The sequence below is a fragment of the Coregonus lavaretus genome (genome assembly GCF_964263955.1).
Source record: "Coregonus lavaretus genome assembly, chromosome: 28".
Classification (NCBI taxonomy): domain Eukaryota; kingdom Metazoa; phylum Chordata; class Actinopteri; order Salmoniformes; family Salmonidae; genus Coregonus; species Coregonus lavaretus.
In genome coordinates this window covers 23,294,616-23,320,634 of record NC_140015.1, presented here as the reverse complement: position 1 = coordinate 23,320,634, position 26,019 = coordinate 23,294,616, and the positions used below count along the sequence as shown (strand labels likewise).

Sequence of the window (26,019 nt, the reverse complement as noted above, 5' to 3'; positions counted from 1 at the left end):
ATAAGGTTTATTTTAGCATTGGCCCTGGCCATTTGGATTCACCTTATATAATATGCCATTTAGCAGATGCTTTTATCCAAAGCGACTTACAGCCATGCGTGCATACACTTTTTATTTTATTTTTTATAGGTGGTCCCGGGGATCAAACCCACTACCCTGGCGTTACAAGTGCCGTGCTCTACCAGCTGAGCTACAGAGGACCACCCTTGGCAATATAACAAAATCCGACGGATAAACATCACCCACTGTACGTATATGATGTGCCTGAAATAGCCAGGGGTTGAGAGGTCAACAATGTCACATCATCTTTCTGTGAAAAAGGATCATGGGAATGAATAAACAGGATGAGATGAAAAGCTGTCCTGTAACACCATAGCAGGCCTGAAGGCCTAGGGCAGCATGCTGCAGAAGCTGAAAGGAAGCTGAAGCTCTTTTCAACAGAAAACTATTAGTGTTATGTAACATTTCACAGAGTAATTACAGGCGCACTCAGACGGTTATCCCTAGCTCACCGTGCTGCAGGATTCTGTGTGCCACAGCTTGCCCAAAACCACATCTGACCCCTCAGTGTGAATTCTTGTCAGGGGAGCATTGGGACGGGGATGTTGCATTGAATTAGACTCTGTGTGTATTTCACAGAACAGTACTGTTGAGCACTTACACAACAAAATAAATATAGAAAATGGAGGGGACCAACACTTTATGAACAATTAATAAAATATACATTCCTTGAGTAACATGCACTTAAGCCACAGCGGTGACATTGAAAATACACTGTGGCATTTCTGCATGGCATGGAGCAGAGACACTGAAAATACACTGTGGCATTTCTGCATGGCATGGAGCAGAGTAAGGAGGGCCAACGGGGATATTTAGAACTTTCCTCTCATCTGTACTTTAAAAGCCAGTCAAACTGACTGCATTTATCATCACTTACACTTGTATCCCTTTTACTTTAAAAAAACACAGAGGATAGAGCTATGCTATGGTCCAGTTGAAACATGACAAAGAGAATGTTGAAATGTGACCCTTCTCACAGGCTCAACTTCAAGTTGAAGTGCACTGCATATTTAAAAGTACAAAATACACAGTGCACAAAGAAGTTGCTATTCAAGCAATTAATACTTCCTGCTTGCGTAGCTTGCCACTACTGAGGAGAGGACTCTCATCTAGTTCCTCAGACAGGCCGAGTGAGATCTGTCATGTTTTCTTTTTCAGGCCCAGTAGTTTCACAGGAAACCTACGCCCAGGTGGGGAGCCATTGGGAACATGACACAGCTAGTGCAGCTGAGGCGGAGGTCTTACCATCATGTTCAGAGTTAGAACAGGGTTGGTAGACCTCTATGAGCTCAAACACACACAACAGCCTTTTGAGATGGCAAGCACCCTTCACTGATTTGTAATATGTCCACATTAGGCCACTGAAATTGATTTAAAAGTATAATAATTGCAAATATAATCAATACTTTTGAATGGTAAATATTATTTTTTGGCTCTGGTGGACAATAAATAATGCCAAGTGATTATAATCAATAGCTGCACATGATGCTAAGTCCAAAAATAGTTGGTCAATATCAAGGGTTCTCAAGGAATGTTTTAAGACCCATGTTATCCATATCATGTATCTTAAAGGTACTTAGTGGGCCCCACCTAGTAGTCCCTTCCACAGGCCCTTAGTTACTGTACTGTGGCTCGTTTCAATGAGTTGTTCTTTTTCCATCCAGCTCCTGAATTCTTAATCACATGACATGCACACCCCACGGCTAAGTGGGACAATCTTGATAAACCATAGTCTCCTCTCTCGGTCGTACAATTTCACAGTACAAATTAAGTTATCTGAGATGTTTTCGACTATCTCTCCATCATTAATTATGTTTTACTGATTCAGTCCATGCTGGTTTGTCTTGTTTTCTGATTGTTGTCTTAGCTCTGATCATAAAAGACTGGATGTACCATAACTAGTTTCAAGTCACATATTGCCCTTTGGTGATGAAAGTCTTATTCAAATTAAGCTATGGGTTTCATTTTATACATTTCAACCAGTTGAATCTTCAATTCTATAGAATCTTCAATTCTATATTTTAGTTGTGGGGGAGTGAGGGGGAAAGGTCCAGGGTAGTGTGTTTGGATACACTGATCGTACAACCCTATTCACAAGACCCCTAAAAATGGCTGCAGGCAAAGTGAGGTTCTCACATACAGTATTTGTGATCTCTGTACTCCCACTCTGGTATGCTGTGTAGAATGGTGCAGTTTTAGTCAGAACTACTCTATCTGAGGAATCAATCCATCTCAACCACCACCACCACTACCACCCACAACAAGCCATGACAGAAATAGGGCCTGAATGTACTTTTTTTTTAAAGCAACTAAGCCAATAAAAACTAAATATTTATAAGTTATTAGACTCAGCTCCTCCGTTGAGGTGAACGGAGGTTGCTGCCCTACTTTCAGATCTAGGGATCCCAGCATAGGCCTATCACTTACTTGGTATGGACCCAATGTGGGACAGAATACATTTGACTTTTAATTTACCTTTTTCTTTTTCTCTTTTACTTTTAATTGTATTATTTAGATTTTAAATTTATTTTATTTTGAATAAATAAATATCTGTGCAGTTTATTTTTAAAAAAACGGAAATATCACATTTACATAAGTATTCAGACCCTTTACTCAGTACTTTGTTGAAGCACCTTTGGCAGCGATTACAGCCTCGAGTCTTCTTGGGTATGACGCTACAAGCTTGGCACACCTGTATTTGGGTAGTTTCTCCCATTCTTCTCTGCAGATCCTCTCAAGCTCTGTCAGGTTGGATGGGGAGCGTCGCTGCACAGCTATTTTCAGGTCTCTCCAGAGATGTTCGATCGGGTTCAAGTTCGGGCTCTGGCTGGGCCACTCAAGGACATTCAGAGACTTGTCCTGAAGTCACTCCTGAGTTGTCTTGGATATGTGCTTAGGGTCGTTCTCCTGTTGGAAGGTGAACCTTCGCCCCAGTCTGAGGTCCTGAGCGCTCTGGAGCAGGTTTTCATCAAGGATCTCTGTACTTTGCTTCGTTCACCTTTCCCTCGATCCTGACTAGTCTCCCAGTCCCTGCCGCTGAAAAACATCCCCCACAGCATGATGCTGCCACCACCATGCTTCACCGTAGGGATGGTGCCAGGTTTCCCCCAGACGTGACGCTTGGCATTCAGGCTAAAGAGTTCAATCTTGGTTTCATCAGACCAGAGAATCTTGTTCCTCATGGTCTGAGAGTCCTTTAGGTGCCTTTTAGCAAACTCCAAGCGGGCTGTCATGTGCCTTTTACTGAGGAGTGGCTTCCGTCTGGCTACTCTACCATAAAGGCCTGATTGGTGGAGAGCTGTAGAGATGTTTGTGTTTCTGGAAGGTTCCTCCATCTCCACAGAGGAACTCTACAGCTCTGTCAGAGTGACTATCGGGTTCTTGGTCACCTCCCTGAACAAGGCCCTTCTCCTCTGATTGTTCAGTTTGGCCGGGCGGCCAGCTCTAGAAAGAGTCTTGGTGGTTCCAAACTTCTTCCATTTAAGAATGATGGAGGCCACTGTGTTCTTGGGGACCTTCAATGCTGCAGAAATGTTTGGGTACCCTTCACCAGATCAGTGCCTCGACACAATCCTGTCTCGGAACTCTACGGACAATTCAACCTCATGGCTTGGTTTTTGCTCTGACATGCACTGTCAACTGTGGGACCTTATATAGACAGGTGTGTGCCTTTCCAAATCATGTCCAATCAATTTCATTTACCACAGGTGGACTCCAATCAAGTTGTAGAAACAGCTCAAGGATGATCAATGGAAACAGGATGCACCTGAGCTCAATTTCGAGTCTCATAGCAAAGGGGCTGAATACTTATGTAAATAAGGTATTTCTGTTTTAATTTGTAATACATTTGCTAACATTTCTAAAAAACTGTTTTCGCTTTGTCATTATGGGGTATTGTGTGTAGATTGATGAGGGAAAAAAAACATTTTATCCATTTTAGAATAAGGCTGTAGGGTAACAAAATGTGGAAAAAGTCAAGGGGTCTGAATACTTTCCGAATGCACTGTATATATCTACATATGTGTGTGTATATATATATATATATATATATATATATATATATATATATATACAGTGGGGAAAAAAAGTATTTAGTCAGCCACCAATTGTGCAAGTTCTCCCACTTAAAAAGATGAGAGGGGCCTGTAATTTTCATCATAGGTACACGTCAACTATGACAGACAAAATGAGAAAAAAAATCCAGAAAATCACATTGTAGGATTAATAATGAATTTATTTGCAAATTATGGTGGAAAATAAGTATTTGGTCAATAACAAAAGTTTCTCAATACTTTGTTATATACCCTTTGTTGGCAATGACACAGGTCAAACGTTTTCTGTAACTCTTCACAAGGTTTTCACACACTGTTGCTGGTATTTTGGCCCATTCTTTCATGCAGATCTCCTCTAGAGCAGTGATGTTTTGGGGCTGTCGCTGGGCAACACGGACTTTCAACTCCCTCCAAAGATTTTCTATGGGGTTGAGATCTGGAGACTGGCTAGGCCACTCCAGGACCTTGAAATGCTTCTTATGAAGCCACTCCTTCGTTGCCCGGGCGGTGTATTTGGGATCATTGTCATGCTGAAAGACCCAGCCACGTTTCATCTTCAATGCCCTTGCTGATGGAAGGAGGTTTTCACTCAAAATCTCATGATACATGGCCCCATTCATTCTTTCCTTTACACGGATCAGTCGTCCTGGTCCCTTTGCAGAAAAACAGCCCCAAAGCATGATGTTTCCACCCCCATGCTTCACAGTAGGTATGGTGTTCTTTGGATGGAACTCAGCATTCTTTGTCCTCCAAACACGACGAGTTGAGTTTTTTTAACCAAAAAGTTATATTTTGGTTTCATCTGACCATATGACATTCTCCCAATCCTCTTCTGGATCATCCAAATGCACTCTAGCAAACTTCAGACGGGCCTGGACATGTACTGGCTTAAGCAGGGGGACACGTCTCCCACTACAGGATTTGAGTCCCTGGCGGCGTAGTGTGTTACTGATGGTAGGCTTTGTTACTTTGGTCCCAGCTCTCTGCCGGTCATTCACTAGGTCCCCCCGTGTGGTTCTGGGATTTTTGCTCACCGTTCTTGTGATCATTTTGACCCCAAGGGGTGAGATCTTGCGTGGAGCCCCAGATCGAGGGAGATTATCAGTGGTCTTGTATGTCTTCCATTTCCTAATAATTGCTCCCACAGTTAATTTATTCAAACCAAGCTGCTTACCTATTGCAGATTCAGTCTTCCCAGCCTGGTGCAGGTCTACAATTCTGTTTCTGGTGTCCTTTGACAGCTCTTTGGTCTTGGCCATAGTGGAGTTTGGAGTGTGACTGTTTGAGGTTGTGGACAGGTGTCTTTTATACTGATAACAAGTTCAAACAGGCGCCATTAATACAGGTAACGAGTGGAGGACAGAGGAGCCTCTTAAAGAAGAAGTTACAGGTCTGTGAGAGCCAGAAATCTTGCTTGTTTGTAGGTGACCAAATACTTATTTTCCACCATAATTTGCAAATAAATTCATTAAAAATCCTACAATGTGATTTTCTGGAATTTCTTTTCTCATTTTGTCTGTCATAGTTGACGTGTACCTATGATGAAAATTACAGGCCTTTCTCATCTTTTTAAGTGGGAGAACTTGCACAATTGGTGGCTGACTAAATACTTTTTTTCCCCACTGTATATATATATATATGTATGTGATGATATGTATAGACATTATGGACAGTATGTGGATAGAATATTGAGTATCTGTAGGATAGAATAGTATATATAGAGCAATAGTTTAATAGGATGGCCTTGACTAGAATAGAGTATATAAATATGAAATGAGTAAAACAGTATGTAAACATTATTCAAGTGACCAGTGTTCCATTATTAAAGTCAGCAGTGTTCCATGTCTATGTACATAGGGCAGCAGTCTCTAAGGTACATGGTAGAGTAACCGGCTGGTAATTGGCTAGTGACAGTGACTAAGTTACAGGGCAGGGTACTGGGTGGAGGCCGGCTAGTGATGGCTATTTAACAGTCTGATGGCCTTGAGATAGAAGGTGTTTTTCAGTCTCTCTTTCAGCTTTGATGCACCTGTACTGACCTCGCCTTCTGGATGATAGCAGGGTGAACAGGCCGTGGCTCGGGTGGTTGATGTGCTTGATGATCTTTTTGGCTTTCCTGTGACATCAGGTGCTGTAGATGTCCTGGGCATTTTTAGTACTTGCATCATTCTAATTGATTCGTTTTATGTTTTAAGAAATAAAATGATTGTAGAGGGCTGTTGTAGGCCATAGTTTAAGTGTTTGTAGGGCATAATGGAGAGAGAAAATAAATGTTTGTATATAATTGAATGACTCTGTGGCCAATAGTAGGCCTATAGATCTAAGGTTAAGAAATGTACAGTTGGCACACCTGTTATAAGCCTACTCATTTTAGTAGCCTAGCAGTTAGCGCATTGGGCCAGTAACTGAAAGGTCACTGGTTCGAATATCCGAGCCGACAAGGTGAAACATCTATTGCTGTGCCCTTGAGCAAGGCACTTAACCCTAATTTACTCCAGGGGCGCCATACTACTATGGGTGACCCTGTAAAACAACACATTTCACTACACCTATCCGGTGTGTTTGACAATAAAAAAAAATAATAATAACATCTTCTTAGTGGTGATTAGTTACCAGTTTGGTGGAAACAAGATTTAAATGATTGTCTATTGAATGTACAGGAGAGAGAGAGAGAGCTATGATAGGGGCTCACGGGGGCTCAATACATATCCTATTGCAGTGGTGAGCACCTAATAACACAGTCCTCTGTGTAGAGGTATATGTCCTACGAAGCTCACTACACCATATTGCAGTAGGCATAAATTACATTATTTCCCCTCTTTAAAGAAGGGTTGTATGTCCTCTCACTCAAAGCCCCACATGCTTACAAGGCCCTGAGAGAGCACCACAATGATCCCACTGCTGCCACCAGTGTAGCCTAACGGGGAGAGAGAGAAATGTATGGGGGGGCTCAATCTATTGATCTTGCACTACATCCCAAGCCTAATGGATGTGGGTAGTACAACGATCACATACGCCATGTCGAAGTAATCTGTCAATTGACATATATATTTTCAAGGAGAAAAGGGCTGAGAAAAAAAATGATGAAACAAGTTCCCTATTCAGCAGTGGTCAGACCCTCCTTCCCTCCATTTCATTCGCAGAGTCGGTATTAATGTATTTGCCAAAGGTTTGACGTCATGTACATCGGTGTCCGCACATGGATTGTGAACCATCTTGAGCTTCACATCCAGCTAGTTCTCCTGCCTTCTCTAACTAGCGACGTTCGACGAAAACCTTAACTGTTCTTTTCTGCGCGGATTTCAATTTCTCGGTCGCAACTCCAGGTTGGGTCAAGCGTTGAGGTTTGGTGTTTGTTTAACATCTTTTCAAACTTGGGTCTTCTTTTGGAATTACAGCAATTGTAGGCTATACTATCGTCCTCCAGACCAATGGAGAACATGGCCAGACCGGTTCCTTTAAACTCATCTTTTCAACCTCCAACTAATGGCGTACTGAAATCCCTGTTGGAGAATCCAATGAAGCTGCCGTTTCATCATGAAGAAGGTAAACAAAACGCAGACATCAAAACATTTGTTGCGCGGTAGTTTACTGTCTTTTTTGAGACGATTGTTTGGTCCGTCTCGCTTTCAATCTTGATCTGTCAGTGTTGTAGCGCGCGAGCAAGCGAGATACAATGCAGAAAAAACAACGTCTCCGCTGGCTACAATATTTCAGTAGCCCGGTGTTTTCCACCTTTTTTTTTTTTATATAGCGGTTACTAAGAATTGGTGTTTAATCAAGTGTAAATTAAAGGGGAAATCTGGAGTTGCTACATACATTTTTGGATTTATAAATTAAAATGTAACCATTGATTCTTGAGGAATATAACTTATAAATGGCTCATGAGCTTAGTTCAACTGTCATACCCCATCAGAACCTAAAATATAAGTTTGTTTTACTCCAACGTTTGTAAACAAAGAAAAGGTAAACAAACACAATATAGCCTCAAAGCATGGTTAAAACAACAACTTTGATATCATGGATGGTTAGTCCTTGAATCCATAACTCTGTCTATGAATTTGAGAGTGGTTACATTTCTATAGCCCCATCCCTCAGCTTTTTACCGAACCAGGGTCGGGATTCGCTTTGTTATTGTTTGTACAGCTGATTGCCGCTTTAAGTCTAATGTATTATTACTACTACATCTAGCCAGTTCTGGAAGGAGTATGATACATCATGGTTGCAATTTGTGTAGTTAAATGTCAAAATACATTCCTGGTCTGACAGCTCCAGCCTTATAAGGATACAGTGTAGCAGCTATCGCTTTAATTAACGTGACTTGCGACAGAAAACGTCCCACTGTAAATGTTTGTCATACAGTACTTATTATTATTTAGAATGCTATTTTTCGTACACCGTTTAAGCTAGAAACGTAATTCAAACTTTTAAGAAGTGCAGAGTGGTCAGGACCAGTGTGCTTGTGTACAACTTTTTGATATTTTTTACACTTTATAAACTATTAAGCTTTTTGCCCTTCTTTTTGTCCTCCATCCACTTTAAAGGGATTTCCTTTAAAGGGATTTAAACATTCTAAAGGTCCCATTGTAACATCATTACATCCAACATTATATGCACTGTGAACAATGAAATCAGCTACTTTGACACTTTCCCAACAAGTTAGACAAAAAGTTAGTGCATATGGAATCTTCCTCTACTTCTCTGCTAATGAAATCTGAAATCGCAACAAAAATATATTCTAACGGTAAAACCGTACAGCTGACATTTTGCCCACTTTCCCAGCACTTTAGACAAAAACTTAGAGGGTATGACTTCTTGGTCTACTTCTCTGCTATTCAAATGAGTGTTTCACGGTATACCGAAACTTCAGTACTTTCTGTAGCCCCATGAAATCAGCCAAAACAAGGTCAATAACTCATGTGCACACTCCTATTGAATATGCATTCCCCTGTATTGTAAATAGGCCTAGGCTACATCTTGATTTACCCAGTTTATCAATAGACTAGAGATTTACCATTCAAATAAATGATGACCATTATGTGGTTATGTAGTTAGGTAAAAAAAAACAGTGAAATTGATTAGTTAATGAATACATTAAAACATTTAAAATGTAATGATAATGAACTCAAAAGATCCATCTGGATCAAGTACCATTCTGTGACTTTGGCTAATACGCCTTCTTTTTTTCCATTGGTATCATTTTGGTATCGAGTATTGTGATACTAAACCTGGTATCGAAGTCAAAACTCTGGTGTCGTGACAACACATTCAAATCTGAAATCAGAACAGAATGATTTTCTGTTGATCATAAGTGACAGCTGTTTTAGTAATGGTATCAACTGCATTCATTAAGCTAACTTCCCACTGTTGAATTGTCATATAACTTTCAGAAATGTCAAATTATAGCACTGGATGAGCACATTTCTAGCATGAGACAATGAGTAAACATTTAGACTTTTGACACAAATCAGCTACTTTGACCACTTTCCCCAAAATTTTGAGGATATGCCATCTTGGTCTACTTCTCTGCTATTCAAATCAGAACATAAATATCTTCTACCAATCAAACAACACAGCTGTTTTATTAACCACATCAACTACATTTTATCTCAACTTTTAAAAACAACTGGAATTTTGACCACTTTCCCAACAACTTAGACAAAAATCTGAACACTACTACAAAAATACTTTTAAAGAGCTAAAGCAAGTCCCACAATTTTACTTCATGTAAAATTACCATGTACTACTGTTGGAAGTTTGCAATCTACTGTAAATACACCATAGTTAGTATTCCGAAGAGTAGCCAGTCTAGATACATTTAGATTGACGTATTTGTCAACAACTTGATAGGAATATATAGATAGCCTAATGCTTTTGCTATTGAAGTTGATGGGGTGTTTACTGTAGTTTGGTTATGTATCTATTTGCATAAAGAATATAAACATTCAAATACACCTCAAGTAGACCTACAGTGGCTTGCGAAAGTATTCACCCCCCTTGGCATTTTTCCTATTTTGTTGATTTACAACCTGGAATTAAAATGGATTTTTTTGAGGTTTGTATCATTTGATTTACACAACATGCCTACCACTTAGAAGATGCAAAATATGTTTTATTGTGAAACAAACAAGAAATAAGACAAAAAACAGAACTTGAGCATGCATATCTATTCACCCCCCCAAAGTCAATACTTTGTAGAGCCACCTTTTTGCAGCAATTACAGCTGCAAGTCTCTTGGGGTATGTCTCTATAAGCTTGGCACATCTAGCCACTGGGATATTTGCCCATTCTTCAAGGCAAAACTGCTCCAGCTCCTTCAAGTTGGATGGGTTCCGCTGGTGTACAGCAATCTTTTAAGTCATACCACAGATTCTCAATTGGATTGAGGGCTAAGACATTTAAATGTTTCCCCTTACACCACTCGAGTGTTGCTTTAGCAGTATGCTTAGGGTCATTGTCCTGCTGGAAGGTGAACCTCCGTCCCAGTCTTAAATCTCTGGAAAACTGAAACAGGTTTCCCTCAAGAATTTCCCTGTATTTAGCGCCATCCATCATTCCTTCAATTCTGACCAGTTTCCCAGTCCCTGCCGATGAAAAACATCCCCACAGCATGATGCTGCCACCACCATGCTTTTTGGTGTTCTCTGGGTGATGAGAGGTGTTGGGTTTGCGCCAGACATTTTCCTTGATGGCCAAAAAGCTCAATTTTAGTCTCATGTGACCAGAGAACCTTCTTCCATATGTTTGGGGAGTCTCCCACATGCCTTTCGGTGAACACCAAACGTGTTTGCTTATTTTTTTCTTTAAGCGATGGCTTCTTTCTGGCCACTCTTCCGTAAAGCCCAGCTCTGTGGAGTGTACGGCTTAAAGTGGTCCTATGGACAGATACTCCAATCTCCACTGTGGAGCTTTGCAGCTCCTTCAGGGTTATCTTTTGTCTCTTTGTTGCCTCTCTGATTAATGCCCTCCTTGCCTGGTCTGTGAGTTTTGGTGGACAGCCCTCTCTTGGCAGGTTTGTTGTGGTGCCATATTCTTTCCATTTTTGAATAATGGATTTAATGGTGCTCCGTGGGATGTTCAAAGTTTCAGATATTTTTTTATAACCCAACCCTGAGCTGTACTTCTCCAAAACCTTGTCCCTGACCTGTTTGGAGAGCTCCTTGGTCTTCATGGTGCCGCTTGCTTGGTGGTGCCGCTTGCTTAGTGGTGTTGCAGACTCTGGGGCCTTTCAGAACAGGTGTGTGTGTATATATATACTGAGATCATGTGACACTTGGATTGCACACAGGTGGACTTTATTTAACTAATTATGTGACTTCTGAAGGTAATTGGTTGCACCAGATCTTATTTAGGGGTTTCATAGACTCGACTCCTGAGTGGCGCAGTGGTCTAAGGCACTGCATCGCAGTGCTAACTGTGCCACTAGAGATCCTGGTTCGAATCCAGGCTCTGTCGCAGCCGGCCGCGACCGGGAGACTCATGGGCGGCGCACAATTGGCCCAGCGTCGTCCAGGGTAGGGGAGGGAATGGCCGGCAGGGATGTAGCTCAGTTGATAGAGCATGGCGTTTGCAACGCCAGGGATGTGGGTTTGATTCCCACGGGGGGCCAGTATAAAAATATATATATATATATGTGTTCACTAACTGTAAGTCGCTCTGGATAAGAGCGTCTGCTAAATGACTAAAATGTAATGTAAATGTAATAGCAAAGGGGGTGAATAAATATGCACGCAGTTATTTTTTTTCATTTCACTTCACCAATTTGGACTATTTTGTGTATGTCCATTACATGAAATCCAAATAAAAATCCATTTAAATTAATGCAACAAAATAGGAAAAACGCCAAGGGGGATTTATACTTTTGCAAGGCACATAATCAACAATCAGGGGCTGTAGATATTGTGTATATATACATTTAAAACCTTGGCCTTTTATTGGCTTAGCCATTTTGACATTGAAAAGGCATTGTTTGGCTGTTTTGGTCTAACAGTGATACATTATGACTCTCTCCAAATATTTGCAGGTTTGGGAAAAGAGAAGAAGGAGAAAGAGAAAAAGTTGGATGATGAAGGCGGGGCCAATACTCCACAGTCGGCCTTCCTGGGGCCAACCCTGTGGGACAAGACCTTGCCATATGATGGTGACAACTTTCAGCTGGAGTACATGGACCTGGAAGAGTTTCTGTCAGAGAATGGCATCCCTGCAAACTCAGCTCTGAATAACCAAAACCAGCCACAGCAGCCCCGGCAGCCCACTATCCAGCAGGTTCCACCTGCACCCCCCACACCCTCTGTGGTCGACCTCAGCAGCCACACCACTACCGCCGTTCATACAGCCATGGTCTCCCAGAACTGTATCCAGAGCCCCCCAGCCAGAGCAGGTAAAAGACCATAACACACAGCACACAGCACACAGCACAGGAACACTTTCAAACGAGGGCAAACATCTGCAACGTCAACCAAACACACACACACAACCCTTCTATAGCTCTCAAATTAGGGCAAATCTCCATGATCAAAACCTTAGCTGTAGGAGAAGAGCTTTCTAATAATATGCGCCAGGTGCTGTTTGTTCACCTGCTGTACTCGACGTAGCTTATCAGCACGCACATCATGACCAGGTTGTCTTCTCAACACTGAACTTTTGCGTTTACTGTAGATCCCGTTCCACTCTGACCAAAAGCACAGATATAGGTTTCTCAGTATTTAGGCTACTTCAGGGGCTTTGAGTATGCTAGGACATTTCTTCTACAATTCTGGCCCTGGACTTTGGAGCTTGAGTGGCATTGTGCCAAGTACTAGAAAGTTAAACTGGAGGGACAGTAGTTGTACAACTTGTGTGGGTGATAGTTTTGATCCCACAACTGTGTCATTTTTGTCATCAAATGTCAACAAACATTAACATTTACAGTTTTACTACATACCCAATGAAATTCCTATATTGATTGAGATTAGGCTCATTTTGTTGTTTGGCACGCGATGCTCCGTTATGCTTTGTTTGCCTAAGGTGAATCCTGACATATCTGCCCTGACCGGATCTGTTGCTGCCTACTGGAGACACAACCAGAAAGAAACATTCCTCCTTAATGAAACACATTCCTGGAGTCCAGTGATTTTAGAGGCGTGAGGAAAACTTGCCTTATTTACAGGGTTCACCAAGGAAAACATCTTCCATAAAGCTAGTTGTCATGGTTTCAGCCTCTTGAAAGTGGGGGTGTGAATAAGAGTGTCAGTGTAATTGGTGTGTTTGTTGGAGCAGGCAGGTGTGATCTGGTTTGTGTTAACCAATTCTTTGTTGCTAAACAATGGACATCCTATCTGAATCTTCTAGTCGAGGGGAAAATAGTGGTTCTATTGGCTGTAATTGTTTTTTTAATGATGAGGATGGTAGATGTCTTTATAACCCAATTTTTTTAAATCAAGTATACGTAAATAAGGTATTATCACATCATTTATAAGTATGTTATTTAAATGTTTAAAGGGAATTGGTTAGTGTTCTATAGTAACTTTAGTAGGTATTTTGGTTGGTATGTGATATCTTGTCATTACCATAGTTGGTAGAGCACAGTGTGTCAAATACAATGCTTATAATCACATACACACTGTATGGAAACCTGCCTTTTACAATGTTCCAGTGTATAACATAATCTCATGTTTACTATGTCTCTGCTTGGTGTGAGCTATATTATTTGTCCCATACTTGTTGAGGGTTTATGGATATGAGTTAAGACACCATTATCAGTAAACATCCTCAGATTGAATAGAAGTTGAACACTCACACGAAACACGTTCTGCTGCATTTTATTCCAATAGACCTATGTACAGTACCAGTCAAAGGTTTGAACACACCTACTCATTCAAGGGTTTTTCTTTATTTTTACTAGTTTCTACATTGTAGAATAATAGTGAAGACATCAAAACTATGAAATAACACATATGGAATCATGTAGTAACCAAAAAAGTGTTAAACCCTTTGCCTTGACAGCTTTGCACACTCTTGGCATTCTCTCAACCAGCTTCACCTGGAATGCTTTTCCAACAGTCTTGAAGGAGTTCCCACATATGCTGAGCACTTGTTGGCTGCTTTTCCTTCACTGTCCAACTCATCCCAAACCATCTCAATTTGTTTAAGATCGGGGGATTGTGGAGGCCAGGTCATCTGATGCAGCACTCCATCACTCTCCTTCTTGGTCAAATAGCCCTTACACAGCCTGGAGGTGTGTTGGGTCGTTGTCCTGTTGAAAAACAAATGATAGTCCCACTAAGCCCAAACCAGATGGGATGGCGTATCGCTGCAGAATGCTGTGGTAGCCATGCTGGTTAAGTGTGCTTTGAATTCTAAATAAATCACAGACAGTGTTACCAGCAAAGCACCCCCACACCATAACACCTCCTCCTCCATGCTTTACGGTGGGAACTACACACACAGAGATCATCCATTCACCCACACCGCGTCTCACAAAGACACGGCGGTTGGAACCAAAAATCTCAAATTTGGACTCCAGACCAAAGGACACATTTCCACCGGTCTAATGTCCATTGCTCGTGTTTCTTGGCCCAAGCAGGTCTCTTCTTCTTATTGGTGTCCTTTAGTAGTGGTTTCTTTGCAGCAATTCGACCATGAAGGCCTGATTCACACAGTCTCTTCTGAACAGTTCATGTTGAGATGTGTCTGTGACTTGAACTCTGTGAAGCATTTATTTGGGCTGCAATTTCTGAGGCTGGTAACTCTAATGAACTTATCCTCTGCAGCAGAGGTAACTCTAGGTCTTCCATTCCTGTGGCGGTCCTCATGAGAGCCAGTTTCATCATAGCGCTTGATGGTTTTTGCGACTGCACAATTCTTGAAATGTTCCGTATTGACTGACCTTCATGTCTTAAAGTAATGATGAACTGTCGTTTCTCTTTGCTTATTTGAGCTGTTCTTGCCATAATATGGACTTGGTCTTTTACCAAATAGGGCTATCTTCTGTATACCACTCCTACCTTGTCACAACACAACTGATTGGCTCAAACGCATTAAGAAGGAAAGAAATTCCACAAATTAACTTTTAAGAAGGCACACCTGTTAATTGAAATTCATTCCAGGTGACTACCTCATGAAGCTGGTTGAGAGAATGCCAAGAGTGTGCAAAGCTGTCATCATGGCAAAGGGTGGCTACTGTGAAGAATCTCAAATATAAAATATATTTTGATTTGTTGAATGCTTTTTTGGTTACTACATGATCCCATATGTGTTATTTCATAGTTTTGATGTCTTCACTATTATTCTACAATGTAGAAAATAGTAAAAAATTAAGAAAAACCATTGAATGAGTAGGTGTCTCCAAACTTTTGACTGGTAGTGTATGTCCAAAGGTTTTTCATCTTAGTCATTCATGATCTACCAAGTCCCAATGTGAACAGTGATGGTGGTCTAGTGAAACTGGCCTGTGTAGTAGACTTGAATTCATATGAATTACCACTTAAATGGTAGTGCTGGGAATTGCCAGGGCTTCTCACGATACGATATTATCGCGACACTTAAGTGCCAATACGATATTTATTGCGATTCTATATGTATCACGCTTCTATATGTATTGCGATTTGATACTGCGATTTTGTTTATTCAATGTTCCAAACATATTGCTCACTATGTCTGCTGCAGAGGGACGAGAGAGCCGAAAAGCGAGTTTTGATCAGTCATGGAAATAAAAGTGTTGAAAACATGTTGGCTCACCATTTTAATAGAAGATTGAGGCCAAGCTATAGAAGGAGAAATACCAACGTTTTGGCACAGGTACAGCCGACTAGCGCCAGCTAACGTCAACTACCTAGCAAAAAATGTTTGTTGTTGTTGAGAATCGATACTTGGAGTCATAGAATCAATATAATATTGTCGTAAATAATATTACGATACTCTACTGTATAAATCCCCCCCCCCCCTTACATGGTAAGGAAGAGGTGGAATATTTCTTCCCTTGACTTAAAATTGACATTTTGGATCTCACACATATAAATCTTCTGAAATATGACTCTGATCCACCCAGCATGCTTTACTGTGATTTGCAATCACATTTGAAGGAATTGTAAATGCCCTACATTTACATTACATTTTAGTCATTTAGCAGACGCTCTTATCCAGACATATATTTTTTTCTTTTTCACATAACTTCTTTTGATGTATGGCATTCTGTTTGACACATTTAATATGATTTAACTTGTCCCTTGAAAGTAGTCGCAGACAGAAGTGTAATAGTTTGTTTCTAATGATGAAATGATTACTCATGCCAAATATAGCCATATGCATGTCCTTGGTCAGTGTGCAGTGAACAGTATTTATTTCCCCACTGCTTTCACAAAGTAAACAAGAAAGACAAAAAGCTGGGAACAAACCTTGACGTGGTACTGTAAACAGTTTTTGGCCTCACCACAGGTAGTAATAGTACATCTGGACACAAGTCCATCACTCATGTCAAAGAAGTACATCTGTACAGTTACAGTACAAAGAATCCCAGCATGTGAGGGTGTATGTGTATGTGCGTGTATATTTGTCTCAGTGCGAGAGAGTGTGTGTGTTTTGTCTGGTACAGTTTCACAGGGCCTGTCCTCGCCCCATTATGCACGTGAGTACGGCTAGGTCTTCCTGACAGACACATGCATCTGCCATGTGTCGCCCCACTGCTAACGGGAGTTTGTCATGGCATGAGCATCTCCTCCCTCCTCCCTTTTAATTCTCCCTCACCAGACAGATCCCAGTCGGAGCCATAGCAGAGGCACAGGCTGAACCCTGGTGAGATCACATGGCCAAGGCTATACTGCTATAACATACGCCTCCAGCCTAGCCCGCCCCACAAACCTCCCAATTCCATATTGCATCCAAGCACAATGCAGCCTGAGATAGCTTTGTTATCACAGCAGATATTCAGTGGAGTTAGCTGGTCCCACTGCTGGTTCAATAAGGGGCCTATGGTGTGTTGTTGGCAGGGGCCACAAGGGAAGTGGAACGTAGACAAGGTCAAAGGTCAGGTCTAAACTTGTGTGCCATGGAAGTGACTGTCTGATAAAGGTGTGTGGTACCTATGGAAACAGATTGAGGGGGAGGTGTGGTTAGTTCTCCTGTTGACTCCATGTTGTTTAGCATCACATTCATATACAGTAAAAACTTAATACCATAATATGAATCCCTAGCTCACACTTAATTTTGAAGATTGGTTGGAAAAGGCACAGCCTCGATGTTGTCATTCCTTAGGGGTCGAGCTTAAAATGTTAATGAAAATCAAACCAGTTTAAAGAGGGTTTGAGTTTCTTTCCTGACTGTCCAGCGGTCAGAGGAAGAACAGGCAGGTCAGAGTCAGGTCAGAGCCAACTTAGCCCTCCGTCCCATATGCACTGGTTCTACCACCCACCCACACAATGCAAATCTGAGCATTGACCTACAAGAGAAGGAACAAGACGCAGAGCTCTTACTGTCTATCTATGTTTGGTGGACGTTGAACATTTGGTGGACGTTGAACACACGTTGTCAGACGGGTGTGTGTTGTCTCTTCCTATCAGAGATTTGTAGATGAGAGGTCACAACCAAATACTATAGGCCACTATCAGCCAGGCTTTTCACCAGGCCACTCTTAGCCAGTAAAGCATGTCACTGTATTTTTACTCCAGTAATCTGGTCAGAATTAATGGTTAAAGTGATAAGACAGGCTGTTTCCAGAGGGAAAGTTTGGGCCACCATGCTTGTTATGTATACAGGTGATCTACTTTTGACAGATTGTTTTGGACAGCGTCTGATTTAGCCCTTGTAAGTAGCTTGGCGCTAAGCTGACAGTGTGAGTCAGTGGCCTGTTGTTGTTGGGGACTAACATGCACCCTTGGATGCAGCCGCCGTGTTCTTGACAATTCACTGAAGTGAGGCATTGAATTGAATCCCTGCTGAAGTACCACTTTGGATGGCCAGCCATTTTAGCTTAATGTGTCAGTGACTACTGATGCAGTGATTCACTGGTGACGCTAGAGTGTAGTTGTCACACTTGCTTGTCTACATTTTAGTAATTTAGCAGACGCTCTTATCCAGAGTGACTTATAGTAGTGAGTGCATACATATTCATACTTTATTTTCTCCATATTGGTCCACCATGGGAATCAAACCAACAACCCTGGCGTTGCAAGTGCCATGCTCTACCAACTGAACCACACCGGACCTCTAGTGTGGGTAGGGCCAGGACTAATAGCACTCTGCTGATGTGTCTTGGGCTGATCTGATGACTGGGTTGTTGTAGGTTGAATAGCCAGGAGAGTTACGGTGGACATAGTAAATCTGGATTCTATGGTTAACTGTAGTATCAAGGAAGGTCAGAAGGAGATTGGTGCCTTGGCTAATGGCTAGGCTTGGGCTCTCTTCTGAAACGGCCGGAGTAACTGTCTTACTTCCTTCCGCATAACATTGAGTAGTACAAGCAGGTCAGACCTGTATGTTGGCCTCCTCTTAAATCTCAACCAGGACTGTCTGGAGCCAGAAATGCTGCTGTAACTAAAGGTCAGAAGGCTTAAGGCCATAGCCAGCTTAAAGCACAGAAAAACTGGGTCATGACGTAGGAAGTGACCTAAAATGTTCGGCCTTTGAATTTTGTTTGAGTGAAATGTTTTCACCATCAGCAGGGAGAATTTGTATTTCTTTCATTCCTCATTACATTTTCACACCAACTACAAAAGACTACAGTCAATTGATTGGGAATTGTTGTAATTGTCAAGCTGTTTAAATGGACGAATCTCAAGTAAATACACTGACATCTGTCTCTATTAGCTTACTGTCATAAGATGCTCACCGCTAGCCACCAATCAAATTACAGCTGTTTTGATGAAGCCATCCAATTAAGTGCTTCATTTCAGCATGCTAATCCACTGAATAATGAAGGGCAGAATGTGAAACGGTGTCAACTGCTGACCTGCTGCTCTGTGCAATAGAAATCTATTAGGTGTTACGTAACATCCACAGAGCAATTGCAGAGGCACATGTCGAGGCTGGCTGATGAGGAGGTTGCCTTAAGTCAATTTACAGACAAAATGTAGTTGTCTGCCTGAGCTCAGCTGACTAGAGGCACTGATAACAGGGCCCCAGAAAAGCTTAAATAACATATCTTCTGTGTTTGTGAGAGTGTGTCTGTCTGTCGGTCTGTCTATCTGTGTGTGTCTGTGTTCTCTGTGCACCACCTGCTGGTTAAAATGTGCAACCACCGTTGTTTTGCTTCCCTGTGGGTGTAGCCAGTTGTAGAATTTTTTAGATTAAATAGTAATTGACATGATGAGCATGTATAGAATAAGACGGACATAAGAATATAGTCCATCTTCACATGCAAGGCTGGTATTGATTCTAGAGCAGGGATGTCAAACAAATGTTTCCCCGGGGGGCGCATACGGTCTTCAACGAGGTCCGGAGGGCCGCACAAAATGTGTTCTATTTCCTTGCCGTCAAAATTTGCAACAAATAGTCACCTATCCATTGTTTTTCTGAATGTTTTATGCTCCCTGACTGTCTAGCTTTCATTACATTTTTTACTCAAACCACCCATGGGCCACATTGGACCGGGCCGTATGTTTGACACCCCTGTTCTAGAGGATCACCTTGGTAAAGCACAACCATGTTAACGAAGAGAATGGCAGAATACTATGATGTAAACAGGCACACGTGAGTTAGTTTCCCCCTAAGTGGCCTCCTAAGCAATACAAATAGTCCGGGTGGCCATTTGATTAGATGTTCAGGAATCTTATGGCTTGGGGGTAGAAGCTGTTTAGAAGCCTCTTGGACCTAGACTTGGCGCTCCGGTACCGCTTGCCGTGCGGTAGCAGAGAGAACAGTCTATGACTAGGGTGGCTGGAGTCTTTGACAATTTTTAGGGCCTTCCTCTGACACCGCCTGGATGGCAGGAAGCTTGGCCGCAGTGATGTACTGGGCCGTACGCACTACTCTCCGTAGTGCCTTGCGGTTGGAGGCCGAGCAGTTGCCATACCAGGCAGTGATGCAACCAGTCAGGATGCTCTAGATGGTGCAGCTGTAGAACCTTTTGAGGATCTGAGGACCAATGCCAAATCTTTTCAGTCTCCTTAGGGGGAATAGGTTTTGTCGTGCCCTCTTCACGACTGTCTTGGTGTGCTTGAACCATCTTAGTTTGTTGGTGATGTGGACACCAAGGAACTTGACGCTCTCAACCTGCTCCACTACAGCCCCGTCGATGAGAATGGGGGCGTGCTCGGTCCTCTTCTTTTTCCTGTAGTCCACAATCATCTCCTTTGTCTTGATCACGTTGAGGGAGGGGTTGTTGTCCTGGCACCACACGGCCAGATGTCTGACCTCCTCCCTATAGGCTGTCTCGTCGTTGTCGGTGATCAGGCCTACCACTGTTGTGTCATCGGCAAACTTAATGATGGTGTTGGAGTCATGCCTGGCCATGCAATCATGAGTGAACAGGGAGTACAGGAGGGGACTTAGCACGCACCCCTGAGGGGCCCCCATGTTGAGGATCAGCGTGGCGGATGTGTTGTTACCTACCCGTAACACCTGGGGGCGGCCCGTCAGGAAGTCCAGGATCCAGTTGCAGAGGGAGGTGTTAAGTCCCAGGGTCCTTAGCTTAGTGATGAGCTTTGAGGGCACTATGGTGTTGAACGCTGAGCTGTAGTCAATGAATAGCATTCTCACATAGGTGTTCCTTTTGTCCAGGTGTGAAAGGGCAGTGTGTAGCGCAATAGAGATTGCATCATCTGTGGATCTGTTGGGGATGTATGCAAATTGGAGTGGGTCTAGGGTTTCTGGGATAATGGTGTTGATCTAAGCCATGATCAGCCTTTCAAAGCACTTCATGGCTACAGATGTGAGTGCTACGGGTCGGTAGTCATTTAGGCAGGTTACCTTAGTGTTCTTGGGCACAGGGACTATGGTGGTCTGCTTGAAACAACATGTTGGTATTACAGACTCAGACAGGGAGAGGTTGAAAATGTCAGTGAAGACACTTGCCAGTTGGTCAGCGCATGCTCGCAGTACACATCCTGGTAATCCGTCTGGCCTTGCGGCCTTGTGAATGTTGACCTGTTTAAAGGTCTTACTCACATCGGCTACGGAGAGCGTGATCACACAGTCGTCCGGAACAGCTGATGCTCTCATGCATGTTTCAGTGTTACTTGCCTCGACGCGAGCATAGAAGTAATTTAGCTCGTCTGGTAGGCTCGTGTCACTGGGTAGCTCGCGGCTGTGCTTCCCTTTGTAGTCTGTCATAGTTTGCAAGCCCTGCCACATCCGACGGAGCCGGTGTAGTACGATTCGATCTTAGTCCTGTATTGACGCTTTTCCTGTTTGATGGTTCGACAGAGGGCATAGCAGGATTTCTTATAAGCTTCTGGGTTAGAGACCCGCACCTTGAAAGCGGCAGCTTTACCCTTTAGCTCAGTGCGGATGTTGCCTGTAATCCATGGCTTCTGGTTGGGGTATGTACGTACAGTCACTGTGGGGACAACGTCATCAATGCACTTATTGATGAAGCCAGTGACTGATGTGGTGTACTCCTCAATGCCATCGGAAGAATCACGGAACATATTCCAGTCTGTGCTAGCAAAACAGTCCCGTAGCTTAGCATCTGCTTCATCTGACCACTTTTTTATTGACCGAGTCACTGGTGCTTCCAGCTTTAGTTTTTGCTTGTAAGCAGGAATCAGGAGGATAGAATCATGGTCAGATTTGCCAAATGGAGGGCGAGGGAGAGCTTTGTACGTGTGTCTGTGTGTGGAGTAAAGGTGGTCTAGAGTTTTTTTCCCTCTGGTTGCATGTTTAACATGCTGGTAGAAATAAGGTAAAACAGATTTAAGTTTCCCTGCATTAAAGTCCCCGGCCACTAGGAGCGCCGCCTCTGGATGAGCGTTTTCCTGTTTGCTTATAGCCGTATACAGTTCATTGACTGCGGTCTTAGTGCCAGCATCGGTTTGTGGTGGTAAATAGACAGCTACGAAGAATATACATGTAAACTCTCTTGGTAGATAGTGTGGTCTACAGCTTATCATGAGATACTCTACCTCAGGCGAGCAAAACCTTGAGACTTCCTTAGATATCGTGCACCAGCTTTTGTTTACAAATATACATAGACCGCCACCCCTTGTCTTACCAGAGGCTGCTGTTCTATCCTGCCGATACAGTGTATAACCCGCCATCTGTATGTTATTCATGTCTTCGTTCAGCCACGACTCGGTTAAACATAAGATATTACAGTTTTTAATGTCCCGTTGGTAGGATATACGTGCCTTTAGTTCGTCCACTTCATTATCAAGCGATTGTAAGTTGGTCAATAGTATCGATGGCAAAAGCAGATTAGCCACTCGTCGCCGGCTCCTTACCAGGCACCCCGATCTCCTTCCGCGATATCTACTTTTCTTTCTACTGCGAATGACGGGGATGAGGGCCCTGTCGGGTGTCTGGAGCAAATCCCTCTCGTCCGACTCATTAAATAAAAATTATTTGTCCAGTTCAAGGTGAGTAATCGCTGTTCTGATGTCCAGAAGCTATTTTCGGTCATAAGAGATGGTAGCAGCAACATTATGTACAAAATAAGTTACAAACAATACGAAAAAACACACAAAATAGCACGGTTGATTAAAATTCCATAAAACGGCAGCCATCCGCTCCGGCGCCTTCTAACTTGTTTTCCTTTGCCTTTCTCCTGCAGTGCTGCCCTCAGCTGCCAGGAACACCCCCAGCCCCATCGATCCAGAGTCCATTCAAGTTCCAGTGGGCTACGAGCCCGACCCTGCAGACCTGGCCCTGTCCAGTGTGCCCGGACAGGAGATGTTTGACCCCCGAAAACGCAAGTTCGCCCCAGAGGAGCTCAAACCACAGCCCATGATCAAAAAGGCACGCAAGGTCTTCATCCCTGAAGATCTCAAGGTAACCTACCTGGAACCTACTTATGTGGACGGTTCAAAGTCTTCGCCACTTGTTTGGCCAAAGACTTTAAGCACCATGTTTTCTTATGTTATGTAAGCAGTAAGTGGACTTATTCCACCTAAATAACCAGAAGTATTTTAAACCACAGTATAAGGAGGAGCGTTGGCACAAACCCAAAACCAGCAGCATTTTCAGGGAGGATAGTGAGGAGGCGAACTTGGCCAGGATTTAGATTGACAGGTTTAGCCCTGGTCATTCACCCTTAACCCGGGTCATATGATGTCGTCGTTCATCAGTTGTTGGAAGATGTGTATCACGTACTATTTTGTTTGTTGAGGTAAGATGGCTTCCTGCAGGGTGTAAAGGATATTTAATGTGTCAGGCAGTTTTAAACAACATTATGGAAATGTAATGAGTGAAAATGATGACAGATAAAACAATAGGCCACATTTGGAATACTGTTTATTACTCAGGTGAATCACACATTTTTACGATACCACAGGTAGTGTGAAAAAATTTGAATCACAGCAGTGTGATTCACCTCCCTTTCCAGGATGACAAGTACTGGGCCAGACGCAGAAAGAACAACGTAGCAGCCAAGAGGTCACGGGATGCCAGGCGACTGAAGGAGAACCAAATTGCCATCCGGGCTGGCTTCCTGGAGAAGGAGAACGGTGCGCTTCGCTCAGAGGTGGCCGACTTGAGGAAGGAGCTGGGCCGCACCAAGAACATTGTGGCCAAATACGAGGCTCGGCACGGGCCCCTGTGAACCTCCCCAAACCAACATCCCTGGAAACATCCATGCCACACCCCTCCCTCTCACACTGTCACCCAAGAGTTTGAAGGACAATGTGCCTCCGTTTTGGTGGCACTGCCCCCCCCCCCCCACATTATAATCCTATATGATTCTATAATTTGGAATTTGAATTCTGTCACTGGCATCCGTTTGTTTGTTCATTCTGTTTTCTCAATGTACATGGGGTATGAGTATGTATGTATACACACACACTTTCCTCTTTCAAGTACTTTGAGTGTTAATGAGCCAACAACCTACTCTCTGGATCTCTACCCTGTCCCCTCCTTCCATTGTTCATTTTGGAAATGATGCCATGTTTGTTTTTCCTCTTTCTTACCTGTTTTATACGTATGATCAGGACTGAGAACTGTTGTAACGTTTCTCCCCATCCTTATGTTCTTCTAGTGCTGTTTTCTGAGGGATTATCCTCCTACCTAAGACCCTGTTCCTGTCTGTTGTTATGTCCTGGTTAGTCTGGATTATTTTTCTGTCTAGTACCTTCCTGTAGCATCCTTTCTCAAACGGAGGCATACAGGATGTTTTCCGCCGGTTTGTACTGCGCGTACCTTCATGTTGCTATTTTTATATGTTTATGTTATTGTACTTCAGTTAATATTATATGTTTTCGTCTCCATTTTTCTCATTTTGCAGCGCTATAACATCGGTTCATCACATCAGGACTATAAGCTACTCTTGTGATTCATATTTTTCTTGTTTTGTTTATTAGCACTTAACCTCTCTCAAACCTCGGTATAACTGTACAGTTGAAAAGAAAAACTAGCAATTATTTTCTATCAGACATTGAGCAATAATCCTTTCCAAATCTATATTAATTCATGCTACCAAGTTTTTCCTCCCACACCGATTCCCCAATCAGAGCACCTCTTGGTCTCCAGTAGAACCCACAACCCTCTTGTCTCTTGTTGCACGCCATGGTCATTTTCTGTTGGGAGTTGCGCTAGCTAGCATGGTGATGGTGAACAGATTTCCCTTCCCCGGCTCAATGGTCTCTGCTGCAGCCTGTTCCACAACTCAGCTAACCCCCTCTACACTAATCTAACGCGTGTCTCACAATCTGACCTGGTGCAATGTTCCTCAGTCTAATCTGCCTGATATTTATGTACAGATGAATTTTTTTGAAATATTCAATTGTTAATTATTATTATGACTTCTATTTGTGTCATTGATATTATTATTATCATCTCATTGTTTTATTTGAATATTTCTCAGAACACAAACCTCAAGCTAATCGCAAATCAGTTTGTAAAAGTGGTTTAATTCTTTCCTTTTTTTAGCATGATTAACAAGAGTGGTTCTTTTAAGAATGAATACAGATATCTGTATTTTTGTAGCTATGTGTTTGCCTTCTTCTGTAAGATGGCTGTATGAATGTAAAAGTTGGATGGTGTTGTCCAATACTGTGGTTCTCCCAAACAATTAGTTTACTACAAACCAAAAGATTCAGTACAGAGATGATATATTGGTTATAAGAGATGTTTATATAAAGCTATTCTAATGTTTTGTTTGTACAGTATTTTTCCTATACATTACTGGCTATGTATTTTAAAGGCATAGAATCCAGAATAATATTATTATTAAAGAATACAAATATATTACTCAAAGAAAACCAATATAGTAGTGTTTTGATATCTTAACTATAATAATGTGGTAGTTTTACAGAGATTCATCCAAATCCAGCAGCAGTAACGGATACTTTTGGGCATTATTGTGAAGACACTGGTTATATACTATAGATTTAGCCGTTAGTAACCTTTAGTTCCTTGTGTCATGGAATCGTAGTGCTTTAATCTCGAGTCTCACCAACGTTAACATGAAATAAAGTTGTGAGTACGGAAGATGGAATGTATGGAATGATCTTTAATCGGTTTCTGTGGAGACCCACTATTGCAAAGGAGATGCCAACACTTCCTTGCTATTGATTGTTCTCGATGTCACCACTAGGTGTCTCAAGAAGACTCCTGTTATGGGTCCCTTCACTCAGATTACCAAAATATGTCACCGGAGTTCTTTTGATGGTAAAACTGAAAAGGTTTACCTTCAGTCATATTCTGGTATAAACTAAGATTACTAATATTCGGAGCCATGCGTATGTTCACTAGTTAGAAGGAAGTTACAATGGAGGAGGGTAATTTCAGGTTACTGTAGCTGCTGATTGTTAGACTTTTGCAGTTCTAGTAAGCCCCACTACCT

General features: G+C 42.4%; 1 protein-coding gene across 1 annotated transcript; it reads left to right on the top strand.

Annotated features, from left to right (window-relative positions):
• Positions 1-7,313: 7,313 nt before the first annotated feature.
• On the top strand, positions 7,314-25,328 carry LOC311104281 (hepatic leukemia factor-like). The gene is made up of 4 exons (XM_084146071.1): positions 7,314-7,658; positions 12,136-12,492; positions 22,795-23,012; positions 23,566-25,328. The coding sequence occupies exons 1-4, from the start codon at positions 7,544-7,546 to the stop codon at positions 23,779-23,781; spliced, it is 906 nt and encodes a 301-aa protein (XP_084002197.1). The 5' UTR covers positions 7,314-7,543; the 3' UTR covers positions 23,782-25,328.
• The last annotated feature ends 691 nt before the right edge of the window (positions 25,329-26,019 follow it).

Coding starts and splice junctions, on each gene's coding strand:
- LOC311104281 (XM_084146071.1), top strand. CDS start 7,544: ATGGAGAACATGGCCAGACCGGTTCCTTTAAACTCATCTTTTCAACCT. Junction 7,659..12,135: donor GCCGTTTCATCATGAAGAAG/GTAAACAAAACG, acceptor AAATATTTGCAG/GTTTGGGAAAAGAGAAGAAG. Junction 23,013..23,565: donor TCATCCCTGAAGATCTCAAG/GTAACCTACCTG, acceptor CTCCCTTTCCAG/GATGACAAGTACTGGGCCAG.